The 12,662-nt window shown below is 35.3% G+C and overlaps 1 protein-coding gene across 1 annotated transcript; it reads right to left on the bottom strand.

Annotated features, from left to right (window-relative positions):
* Positions 1-2,410: 2,410 nt before the first annotated feature.
* Positions 2,411-9,183, bottom strand: LOC113347307 (CCR4-NOT transcription complex subunit 11-like). Its single transcript, XM_026590936.1, has 12 exons — positions 8,914-9,183; positions 7,639-7,746; positions 6,946-7,029; positions 6,087-6,140; positions 5,787-5,932; positions 5,425-5,578; positions 5,202-5,339; positions 5,011-5,082; positions 4,836-4,909; positions 4,615-4,756; positions 3,805-3,883; positions 2,411-2,794 (listed from the first exon to the last, which is right to left on the bottom strand). The coding sequence occupies exons 1-12, from the start codon at positions 9,058-9,060 to the stop codon at positions 2,697-2,699; spliced, it is 1,296 nt and encodes a 431-aa protein (XP_026446721.1). The 5' UTR covers positions 9,061-9,183; the 3' UTR covers positions 2,411-2,696.
* Between the last annotated feature and the right edge of the window lie 3,479 nt (positions 9,184-12,662).

The raw sequence follows: 12,662 nt of genomic DNA, 5'->3' as shown, positions 1-12,662 counted from the left end.
TAGGATGATTTCTCAAAGGACCCGTGATGCCAAAGTAGCAAAATTCAGTGCGGCACCTCAAATCTGCTCAATGACTAGTGCATGGGAGGAACTAGTGCATACCTTCTTTTCTTTTTTTGAACAAGAAAACAAAAGGTGGCCTTTGTTGGAATTTCAACTCCATTAATCCTACAATTAAGATCTAAACATCGTGGAAAACAACCTTATGCTGAAATCAGACGTTAAACTTAGTATTAGCATACTCAACAACACAAGAAACCAGCACCATATATAGCAATGACACTACATATAGTTCATACTAGACTAGGGGTGTAAATAATACCCGAAAATACTCGGTCTGCCTGTATCCGTCTGAGTCTGCTTGTACACGAATGAACCCAAAGCCTGTTGCAGCCCGTCACGGGCCGCCTGGCCTGGCTTGATTAATTTAAATGGGCAGACTCGGGTTTTCCCAAAAATTTAATAGCCCTGCCTGGTCTAATGTTAAAGCAAATTGTCATGTGTTTTAGTTATATTTTGGATTAAAATTCTTATTTTCATTTCTATTTTACATTTAGAAGACTAATTATTTTAACGTATAGTTCATTTAATCTCCAGATAATAAAATAGAAGTTAAATCATGAAAACTCAAAAAACCCGAAGCATGTTTGGCCTGCTTATAAAATGGGCTTTGGGCAAGTTTTGGGCCTCAAAATAAGTGATTCTACCTGGCCTGCCCGGCCTGACGGGCTTTTTGGGTAGCTGATTATGAGGCCTATCTGGCCTGGCCTGCGGTAGAAAACGGGTTGGGTTGCCCGGCCTGGCCTAATTTACACCCCTATACTAGACAGATTAAGTACAAGGAAATAGAAACACCCACAAGACACTTAACCTTTCATGACTTATTATCAAATTCTATTTCTTCACATAACTTCATGATGGAATGAAAACAGATTTGCTTTTAAAGCAAACTTGTGAGGCTAGAAGAGAGTCCTAGTCATGCTTGCTACATGTCACTCCAACTTTTCTTCCATCATGAGTTGGCAGGTACGGAGCTAGGATTTATTGTTTGGGGGGACAAATATATAGGCAAAGAAATAATGTCGTAAAAGTAGGCAGCCGAAGGCCGTAACTTTTTTTTGGCCGTTGTTTTTTCTTTGAAATGGTGTCACTAAAATGCACAATAAATTGTAGACGTTTAAATTAGTGGCTTGATTTAGTAATTCGATAGTTTTCATTTCTTTCCGACGTAATTTTGGTATTCAAGCCGAGTTTTATACGATAAATGTCCATTACCTGTACTTTTTATAGTAAATATCGCAGAGAATTCAAGGCTCTTTTAAGTGATATATAAAGATAAGGGGGACAAATCTATAAATACTTAAAAAATTTAAGGCTAATATGATAATTAACTAAAGCCTAATATGTAATTAGGAAATTTTAGAGACCTTGTGTAGCTCCGTGCCTGTGAGTTGGAGGACGCCTCATGGCTACATGTCAAGCTAGAGGACATGTCATGCTTAGACTCAACCTTATCTAGCATTAACCTAAAGCTAATCTCTAATACATGATTAATACCACAAACATGTCTTAATACAGATTAAAACTAATAAGACTTAACATAATATAAACAAGATCACTAATGGAGATTTGTTGCGCAAAACACATAAATGCCCACCGCCTCAAAATCTACACTTTCCCTTAAAATCTATCGCGGTGGTAACCCATGATTCGTTTCCACATCGACTCACAATTTTACTTGCTACTTGTATCCTACTCCCAAGTCTCCTTCGTGATTCATAATCTAACATTGCAACTATTGATGAACCGTTTTGGTCCAAACTAATATCCACCCTTGCCCGAAATTTGTAAGCTAAAACGAAAATATGGCTCTTCCCAAGACAGGTTGAGTAGGAGGATGCGAGTCTTGTGACTTCAGATTTCCTAGATATGTAATGACTTACTTTTTATCCAAAAATTAAAGATCATAGATTCATAGGATTAACCTCTCCATGTTCAATACTCAATCAGTCGATTGTAGTAGACACATCCCAGCAGAATTTTATCTTACTTTCCATGAGAATTAATCTATTATGTTATTGGCATTGTCAGAAAACCATGGGATTGTATAATAATTGTCAAAGAAGCATCCATCAACAGTGAGCAACCACCAAGATATAGCTTCTTGTTCCAAATATTTTCCTACTTTTCATTGGATAAAGCATTTCTTTGTGGGGATCCAAGAAATCTTGTATCAGCAATCGCTGGCATAAAGATATTTATACAGAAGTTGTCTGAGACGCAGAGTATCCTTAACAGTTTACACACCCCCTAGACGAGGTGCATCGGGCATAAGAAAAAGACATACTTCACAGAATTAACTGGTTCAGTCTCACTTGGCTAAAAGCTAAATCCCAATGTAAAGAAAAGATGAAAAACAAATATTCGCGAAAATTAAATAAGGAAGAAAAGAAAAAAAAAGTACATGTGTACAGAAGAAATTAGCGAGATATCAAACCACATGCAGAATTAGATCTCATTTCCCAGATTGAAGAATATGGAGCTAATAACAAACACCCTTGTAAGAGTGATTGTTTGTCCAAAACTAATGATATACCATTGTAACTATAAGATTGATTAAACAATGGGGACAAGGCGAAGAAGGAAATTCACTAGATTAACATAATTGGTGTGAACATGAAAAAGAAGAAAAGAAATCATTCCAAAGATTTAAGGAGCCTGAATAACCCAGCTGCTTCCCTAATCCTAGAGAATTCAATACAGAACGCCTGAACTTCGATAAACAAATCTTTCACTGCAAAACACCACAACAATATACAACATTGGTCACACACAATATGCACCACAAAATCAAGAACTTTGTTCCATCTGAGCTATGTTTTTGGTGGAAAGTGAGGAGTAACAGAGAGATGCCTTGAATAACACCAAGTATTTATTTATTCATTCATTTTTTTTTATATACTTGCCTAATACCAAGTATAGCATGACAAGCTAAAAAAAAGCCACCTGGAAAAAAATATAAAGACAAAACGGCCACTTGCTATTGTGCATAAGGTTTCATGAGTCGGAAGCTAATTTTCTTAACTATGTGAACTCCATACTTGGAAGTATGATATACATCTACTCAAGATCATCATCAATACTCTACTCAAGTTAAACTACTGAGGAAGTTATCCAATGCTAATAAACTTAGTTCATCTGAACCATCCTCAAGTCAGAAGCAGCTTGGTGATGGTTAACCAAATCGGTTATCTAATATTACAAGATGTCGAAAACAATAATTGAGCCTAGATTTCCAGCACATTATACTGTATCATGTCAGAACTTGAAACAAGTTGTAAATGAACAAGCAGGGTAAAATAAAATATAAGGACAAAACGGCACCTCGCTAATTTAGAAGTTAAGAGTTTGAAACAAGTTTTATTAGAACCGTCTCATGTCAGAAACATTATACGGTTTCATAAGTTAGAAGCTCATTTTATTACCTGTGAGCTCCATACTTAGAAGTATGAAACACCATTATTTAAGATCATCATGACTACTCTCGCTCAAGTTAAACTAATGAAAAAGTTATTGGGCGGTGATAAACTCAAGATTTGTGGGTTAAGTCTGAACCATCCTCCTCAAATAAGAAGCAACTTGGTCATGGTTACCTAAGTCGGAATCAGTTATCTAATAATACAAGAATTTTTTTTTATTACTTTTTTTGATCGGCATAAAGATTGAGCCTATATTTCCAACACATTATACTGAGTCATGTCAGAACTAGAAACAAGTTTTAACTGAACAAGCAGGGTTACTCACCATTGATTATATTGTTTCGAATGAGGCTTTGTAAGAAGACGCAGACAAGTCTTACTAGTCTGTTCTGCATATACTTATCCTGCAAAGAAATAAGACAACAAGGTATCGTGATATCAGATTAAAACGAAGTAACCACACTAAGAAAGTTCAGTGTTATAGTCGGATCCAAATAACAAGGCAACTTAAAAAGATAAAATTGTGAACTCTTTACACTAATTCTCAAGACCTAAGTGAATATATTGCAGTTAAGAGACCAGTTCCGATAAGAGAGGGATTTGGAGGCTGAAGGTTCTCATTCTTATATTTGTTTCTCAATTTTGCTTTCACTTTTGGAGTAATTGATACTTACGTGTGGCGGGTTGGAACAATCTAAATTAACACGTTACAAAAAACAGTTGACATCATTGAATCCTTGGCTTGACGGATAGATCCATGGACCAGTATTATGTGCCAAGTGACACATGCGAAACATAAGAACGCTACCAAAAAAGAATACCCTAATTGTCTTGGAAAGAACGGGATTCTTCTCTCATTGTAATCTGTAACCTTTATTTATATAAAAATTAAACCAATATGTTATGAATAAGTAGATCTTGTTCATTAACCATAATGCTCCAATCGCTTTAGGGGTTTTTTTCGCATCTCGTTAACTCATTTGTCGTATATGACTTGCAACAAAGAACAAAAAGAAAACGATGTTTCATGCAGGGACTCGCAACATCATCACCATGCCCAAACTATGGATTCAGGTACAAATTAAAAACAAGAAAGCAAACTTATCTCAAGAAAAAGAAGGAAAAGGAGACTTACCGTGATATTTTCACACGATGATATACAATTAGTAATATACATGTGAACAAATTCTGTAGGGAGATTAACGGCAGTAGTTAGTCTGTTGACAACCTCCATGGAATGTAGACTCATGTCCATATTTACAAGAACTTTGAAGTAGCTGCAGGAGGCAAATGCGCAATATTATGATGTTTATCTTCAGAAAGTTACTTTGAAAAAGAGAAAAAGAATATACATACTCGCCAATTTCAGTAGAATGAATCAGCTTAATCAGAATCTCAACAGCAATCAAGGGATTGTGTTCCACAAGTTCCTATAAGGATGAATAACAGGAGTGTAGACCGTTAAGAAAGGCAGAGATGGATATGAGCAGAGATAATGAAAACAAAAGAAATGGATCTTAAAATGACATACAGGTAACTTCACAGGACTGAGTCCACAATGGTACACAAGCTTGGGGTCTTTTGCAAGTTCAACCAGAACTCGCTGGAAACAAGAAATAGAAAAGAGAAGGAAGCAATCATGATCAACTTTCCCAAGGAAACAAAGAAATTAATGTCAAATACAAGTTAAACTGCAAAGGTAGATATCTTTTCATGACGAACCTCCTGCTGTGCAGGTGCAAGTGGTCCTTTCAAGGCTTTTGCTATTAAATCTCTAACTTCTGCCCCTCTGCTGGTGTCAGCACACATGGCATAATCCCATAAAAGCTCATGGTTATTATCCGGACTGAGCCATACAAGCTGCACGACGATATGGAATGCATTAGTCTAATAAAGTAACACATCCAGTTTTTTAAGCAAGTGAGAATTCTGACGTGAATCTTGCCTCTCCATCTTGTGTTGGAAGTCTTGGTGGGACAGGCCTAATCCATTGAGGTTCTAATCCTTCCAAGGACAAGTTTTGTAATAATCCAGTTACCGACCCATCTCTATCTCCAAATCCTACTCTTTCTTTGCCTCCAGCTGGAACCATTTCAAGCCTAAATTTTACAACATGTCAATTTACCATGATAGAGTAACATTGAAGCAGATTAGCTATCCAAAAGAAGAGAATTCATGAGGGGTCAGGACCTAGATATTGTACTCATTGTAATAGCATACATCATTAAAAACCCAATAACAAGAACATAATCTTAACAAAAAATTGTAAATCTCATGTATGAAATGCTTCATGGAAAAAAATCATACTCTGGTGAGTTTGCATCACAGCCACGGGGCAAATCAGGGTCTGGGATAGCATTGTTGACGGAAGCATTCCTAAATAAGCAAACATATCTTTCAGTTCCTACTCTCGCACAATATTGCTTTTGCAGCTGTTCACGTTGCACTAAAACCTATTGTCCAGGAAAACAATGAAGATAGCTATAGCTACAAATCAAAGAAATAAAAAGAATAACAGAGAACACTTGCAGTTCTTAATCTAAATCAGCTTACAACTCAACGAAAAATCTCAGCTTGGTTTATTAATTAGAAGAATTTTGAACTCACATGCAGTGACGGATCAAATCCTGTTATATAATCTGTGGCAGAGTGTTTAAACAACTGTAATGAAACAAACAAAAATCAGAAAACAAAAAGAAATGAAAGAGAAGATGAAATATCTTGAAGGAGGATCACATATTGCAAAACGGAATCAAATGTGAAGAAAATTGATTCTCAAAGCTAGTCCATGAATTAACTAGATCTGGTGGAAACGATACTCTACTCTACACATTAGGCAGCACCTCATATTTCTCTTTAAGAAACTTTTTACCCGTGTCCTAATCTGGGTTGTCTGTCTGAAACACAACAGTTACTTAAGGCTTGGTTTGATCTGGGAATGGAGTAGTTTTCTTCGATATATACCCCAAACTTCTATTCTACAATGCATTATTCTCAAGAGATCTCGTTTATACCTTTCCACTCTATAGACTACACCGGAATCACCTAATAAAAACGGAAGTGTGAGTACTGACATTGGACACAGGAGGCTTTGAAATACTAGTTTCTTTAATTTCTCCAGACTAGTTGGCTTAATCGAAAGACAAAACCAATAATCCCTACCTAGCTCAAGTAAAGGTTAGTGGGTTACTAAGAGGTAACCCTTTCTGGGGTTACAGAATCATGGTTTTTCCTTTCAATTCCGTTATCATAGCAAAGCAGATAAAAGTTCAACTTTCCAAAACTTTAAGTAAGAGCATAACTTTGACCGTAGTGCATAAACATTTGTGTGACAAAGAACTGCTTGTAAATTGTACCAGAGGGATGAAAGAACTAAAAGGATCATGTATAGTTTAAGAAAAATAAATTTTTGAAAATAAAAGAAGAAAACTGATATAATATATGGCTCCACATCGGAAGTAAATACCTCTCTGCTTCCATTATCACCAGATCCCAACAACTGGAGGATGAATGCTCTTTCTGTCTTTTCAGCTGCATCATCACTTGCTGCCTGTAAAACAAAAATACAAATTCAAACAAGAATAGGACAAGATAAAACATGATGCTTTTCAGATACACTAAATAAGCAAGTTGTTATGTTTGAGACTTATCCCAAGAAATAAGGAACAAAAGATGGCTACTGCTAACTAACTAGTTTGTAATATACAGACCATCATGCAACGGAAAAAAAACTTCTTTCTGTCACACTTGTAAATCAAAGGTAGTTATTCAATATTCAATACTTAGAAAAATATCGCATAGTGCTGAAAGCTAGTTGAAATGGAGGTTCAAATATTTCTGTACATATTTTTTACACTGCCGTTAACGAAGTTCTAAGAAATAACCATGCTAGTATTATGCACCTAAAAGTATGACCACAAGGAAAAATAGTGGTAGTGCCTCTAGCATGCTTAGAAAATCCTGCGCTGAAAATTTGGAGATCTTACATATCAGAATATCAAAAACACTGCAAATCCTGGACATGAACGTAAACTTTTAAGGAAAAAACAATTTAAGCAAAGACAAATAATGTCCAATATGATTCGCATGTAGAGAAAAACAGTTAAAAATTCTTAGCAAATGCTGAATTGAACATTTCAAACTCACATAGCTCACTTACGTTTATAAGAAAGGGGATGAAGGGGTTCGCAGATGGCTGCTTAGAATATGCCTGATAAAGAACAGCAAACGCCACTAAACGCTGAGTGGGTTTGAGCATCTTTTTATTCTGGAAAAGAAAAAAGAGTCAAGTAGTCAATCTTCAATGCCAAATAGTAAGAATTAGTCAACCAAATCATTAACAATTTATGCGACTAAGATAATGGTTATTTAAGATTACTAAAAAGATAAATAATATACTGACATCCCCAAGAAAATCACTGTAAAATGGAAGCATGAAGATAATTATGCATTCTCAAATAATTGCACTAGCAGTTTAGTTTCTTGAATCCAAAAGAAATTTGTAAGCTACCAAAAAGCCTAACATTTAACATGATGTCCAGTAAACGTTTGAAGACCTTTGCAAAAACTAGGTCCTGTCTCTGTATCATGCTACCCCAAAATAGTTTCACAGACCAGTTCCCATGGTCAGTGACTCACAAGCATCACTGTGATAGTAGGGACTAGATTATGGCTAAATCTATACATTCCACCTTTTTCATTCCTTCCCTTGATTAGTTCCTGCATTGTCTGAATCTACTTGTGATATCTACCAAAATCTTGTGTCATAAGACTGCCCGTACATAATAGCAAGCAAAAAATGCAATGTCATTAACTATGTAGAATTTGTAAGTTAGGACCTAGTTAACTGTGCCTTTGGATACGTTTCTTCACCCTTTAAATAAAGAAAGATAAGGCTTTGCCAACTTATATCCCGCCTGTCCCTAACTTCATTTCTGTTAAATCTCCAAATCTCCAAATGTCATTTCAATCAAATTAATCTCTCACCTATTACTTGCTTCTCTTACTTCCATCGTACCCATTATCCATAATCATCACTATCTATCTGGCTGAAAGTAGGCCTCAACTCACCAAAAATGACCGTCTTTATTACAACTAAATCAACAACACCTCTCCATAGGAAACAGAAAAAGATAATTGACTAGGCGGTGAACTGTTAACCCTAGTTCCTAGTTTTTGGAATTTCAAATTCCAAGTCTCCAACACGGCAACAACCAACGCAAAAGACATTCAAGTAAACAGACACTTTTAAATTCCCCAATTCTATAGATAAACACAGTAAAGTCAGCTTAATCTTCAAACCCTAAAACCCAAAAACAAAACCCTAGAGAACCGAAATCTCACAGTCTATAAAGAGATTCAACGAGTTTTATCAGATAAGAAACAGCGAGATAGAGAGAGGAAGAGAGAGAGAGACAGATAAGGAAATAAATACCTCTAAGATAATAGCGAGAGAACAACAAACATTGAATTGATTAGTGGGCGGGAATTTGGAAGTGAAATCTGAAAAGATGTCATCGAGAGATCTTTCATCTGATGTCAGCAACGAGTATAAAGTCTTTGAATCTTGTACGCCGATCATGGTTGTGTTTCGAATTTTGGATCCAAAGGAACGAGAGATAGAGGGGGAAGAAAAGAGAAGTGTTTCTGTGTGTGAGAGATGAAAGAGATATAATAAAGAGTTTTCGATGAGAGAGAAAATGAAAGACAGTCTCAGGGGTCAGTGTTTAGTAGTTTCACGGGAGCTACTAGGGGGAGTGGATTCAAACGTACAGGTTTAGGGATTGGACGGTCAGATAACATTCCTAGGATATTGGCAGATCTCCACCCTCCATGTTGATATCTAAACCAAGGTGAGAATCCTGAAAATTCTTTTCCTACGGATTTTGTTAAAAATAAATTTTTATGCATGAACATGAATAAAGTCTATTCTTATGCAAATCCTTTTACATGGTGTAATAGAAGATTTAGGAATCTTTTAGAGTTGATCTTTGAAAATTTGGACAGAAGGTTTATGAATGATAAATGGGTATCTGTTTTTCCACAGATTGGAGTCACGAATCTGGGTAAAAAAATTTTCTGATCACAGTCCTATTTTACTTAAGTGTTTTTATTTGGAGCAGAATCTTAATATATCTTATAAGTTCTTTAAATGTTGGCAATTGAATTTTGAGTTTAAAGATGTTCTTTATAATTCTTGGTTTAAGAGGGTAAAGGGTTCATCTGGTTTTGTTGTGGTTAATAAACTTGAAAATGTGAAGCATGATCTTATAAGATAAAAGATATAGCGTACGCTCTGTGAATCGGGCGAATACCGAGTCACCCAGTTTTTCAAAAATTTCATGTTTTCTCTCGGATGAACGATTATAGATGGGATTGCTTCTATGATTTTTCAGCTTCATCGTTCTTTAATTCCCAATCCTAAACTATCTTTAGTCATTTATAGTTCAATTATTATTTTTTGTTTACTTTAATTTCACTATTAGGGTTTTATCTTTTAATGGCTAACTAAATCTATTATCTTTTCATGTGTATTACAGATTGTTTTTTCCCCTAAATATGGTGTTTGCTTTCAATCCAGTTTTGGTTACAGCGTTTGCAGTGGTGGTGGTCTTAACGTTTGCGGTTGTTGTATTCAATCTTTTTGAAGATTTGGAAATAGGTGTATCAGTCATTGTTCCGTAGAAGGTGAAGAATCGAGTTAACTCGAAAACTGTTCTTCATCGAACTCATCAAGCACGTGTCAGTTACACATATTAGCTCTCTAGAGAACATTACAGAATTAAACATCGAGTCATTCCTCTGATAATGTCGTTATAGTCAACTTCAAATTATCACTCTTCTAGAGCAATAATTATCGGCAAAAATCAAATGCTTTCAATATCATCAAAAGCTATCAACTCCACTTACAGTCAATTTCTTAAAGACTTAAACCCGTTTATGATAAGAAAAGCATTAAAAAAAAAATTGAACATCTCACCGGAAAAGAATTCCAAAAATCAACAAGGAATGTAGTGCATGTTAATTATTTATTGGAGCCAGGAAAAAATTCTACGGGAAGAAATATGGGGGATTCTGAAACTATGAATAATGTTCGTCGGTGTTTAAGGGAGGAAGAAGAAAGTCAAGTGGTAAAGATGCAACTTTACCCATCAGATGCATTTTTCTCATGAATTTATCAATGAGAAAGAAAATAAAATTGTGAAGAAAGTCAGGGTGAAGGAAATCAGTATTGTATCTCCAAACGGTATACCTTCATTTATGGACATAGTGAAAGTCTATGCTAATAATAACATGGGTACTTCGTGGGGAAGAGGTGTATTAATAAATAGAAATGCTGAAGTAACCAGGTGGGAGGATAAATATCAGAAGACTGATGACGAAAGGGGATAAAGTGTCAGAACAAGGAAAAGGCAAACAAACAACACAACACTATCTAATATCACTGGGAACCACTCAACTATTGGTTACGTGGACAATACTGATACACCCATTCCATCAACAACTAACAAGATCACTGCGAAAAGTATGAAAATTCTAAACGGGGAAAAAGATGATGGAAAATACACAAGAGGATTTCAGGTTCAAAATTATAAACTCTACTCCAATTTTTACTTTTTGCAATCTTGTCGGATAATCAGTTCGATTTTTACTAAAAACTTAAACTGTTCTCTTGCTACTCTAAAACTTTACTGCTTTATTTTCAATATTTTGCCTGCTCAATACTATTTTAAACAGTTAGTAAACATGAAATTTTTATGTTTGAATGTCTGCGGTTTTGGGAACATTAGGCAACACCTTGAAGAACTAATCAGATCAAACGATCCTGATATAATTTTTTTAAGTGAAACCAAAAATCAGCTCAAGAAAATGAAGCTTTATGTTTCACATTTCAATTATCATAATGCAGTGTTCTATGAACCAATAGGACAATCTGGTGGCCTTTGTTTACTTCGGAAGGATGGTATTGACATTCAAGTGGTTGAATGTGATCTAAATGTTATAAACTGTGTGATCAAAATTGATGTGAGAACTAATCAATCATTCCCTCGTTTCTTTTATTAACGGATCTCTTGATCTTGTTGTTAGAAAATCTCAATGGCATATGACGCAGGCCTTTGCTAATCACTACAAGTTCCCATGGGTTGTTATGTGGGATTTGAATTTCATTTTGACACAAGAAGAAAAAGAAGGTGGTAATCAAGTAAGTCAATCTCAATTGGATATTTCAAATGCTTTACTGGATAATGCTAGTCTCCACTCTTTATCTTATATAGGAAATCCATTTACATGGACTAATAGAAGGAAAGGACAAGAGTTGATTCTTGAAAAATTAGACAGGGTTTTAGCTAGTTTGGACTGGATAAACATGTTTCATAAAGCAACAATGCACCATCTTATAGCTGTTGCAAGCGATCATTAACATATTCCTTAATATTACTCAAAATGAAACTCATAGACCTTTTAGGTTTAATAGGACTTGGTTTAGGGATAATACTTGTAAGGATGTTACAAGATCCAGATGGCAAAACTCTCATAATGGATCTGCAGATTTAAAACTCTGTAAGTTCCTATGTGGCACTAAGGAGGAATTGAAGATATGGAATTATGAACAATTTGGTAATATTACTACCCAGATAGCCAAAACAGAATATCAGATCTCCTCCCTCCTAGCAAATGGTCATAATTTGTCTTCTGATAATGTTATTGAATTGAATAAAAAACTAACTTTTTGGTATGATACAGATGAAGACTATTGGAGACAAAGAGGCAAGAAAGAATTTTTTATAAATGGAGATAGAAATACAAGATATTTCCACAACAAAGCCAATTTCAGGAAAAAGAAAACTCAAATAGATACTCTACAAAATGATTTAGGTATTTGGTTATGTGATAAGAAAGATATTGCAGATACTCTTAAGTCTCATTTTCTTAATATGAGTAGAAGTACTAATCCACCTAATCCTGCCAATTATCTAGATTATATTGCTCCTTGTATTACAGTTGAGGACAACATAATGCTCACTAAAATTACTACTCATGGGAAAATCAAGTTCATTGTTCGTGGAATGCAACCTTGGAATACACCAGGACCAGATGGTTTTCCACCTGGATTTTATCAAAAAATGTGGGATACAGTTGGAGATGCCACTGTATGTATGGTTCAATCCTTTTTTCGCTCCA

This window comes from Papaver somniferum, chromosome 2 (genome assembly GCF_003573695.1).
Source record: "Papaver somniferum cultivar HN1 chromosome 2, ASM357369v1, whole genome shotgun sequence".
Lineage (NCBI taxonomy): Eukaryota > Viridiplantae > Streptophyta > Magnoliopsida > Ranunculales > Papaveraceae > Papaver > Papaver somniferum.
The sequence above is the reverse complement of the archived record's forward strand: the minus strand, read 5'-3'. Positions and strand labels throughout refer to the sequence as shown.

Excerpts from the sequence above, each read along its gene's own strand:
- LOC113347307 (XM_026590936.1), bottom strand. The coding sequence starts at position 9,060 with ATGATCGGCGTACAAGATTCAAAGACTTTATACTCGTTGCTGACATCA. Across the intron at positions 5,933-6,086 it reads GATTTGATCCGTCACTGCAT|GTTTTAGTGCAACGTGAACA; the intron begins GTGAGTTCAAAA and ends CCTGGACAATAG. Across the intron at positions 5,340-5,424 it reads TTCCAACACAAGATGGAGAG|CTTGTATGGCTCAGTCCGGA; the intron begins GCAAGATTCACG and ends ATCGTCGTGCAG.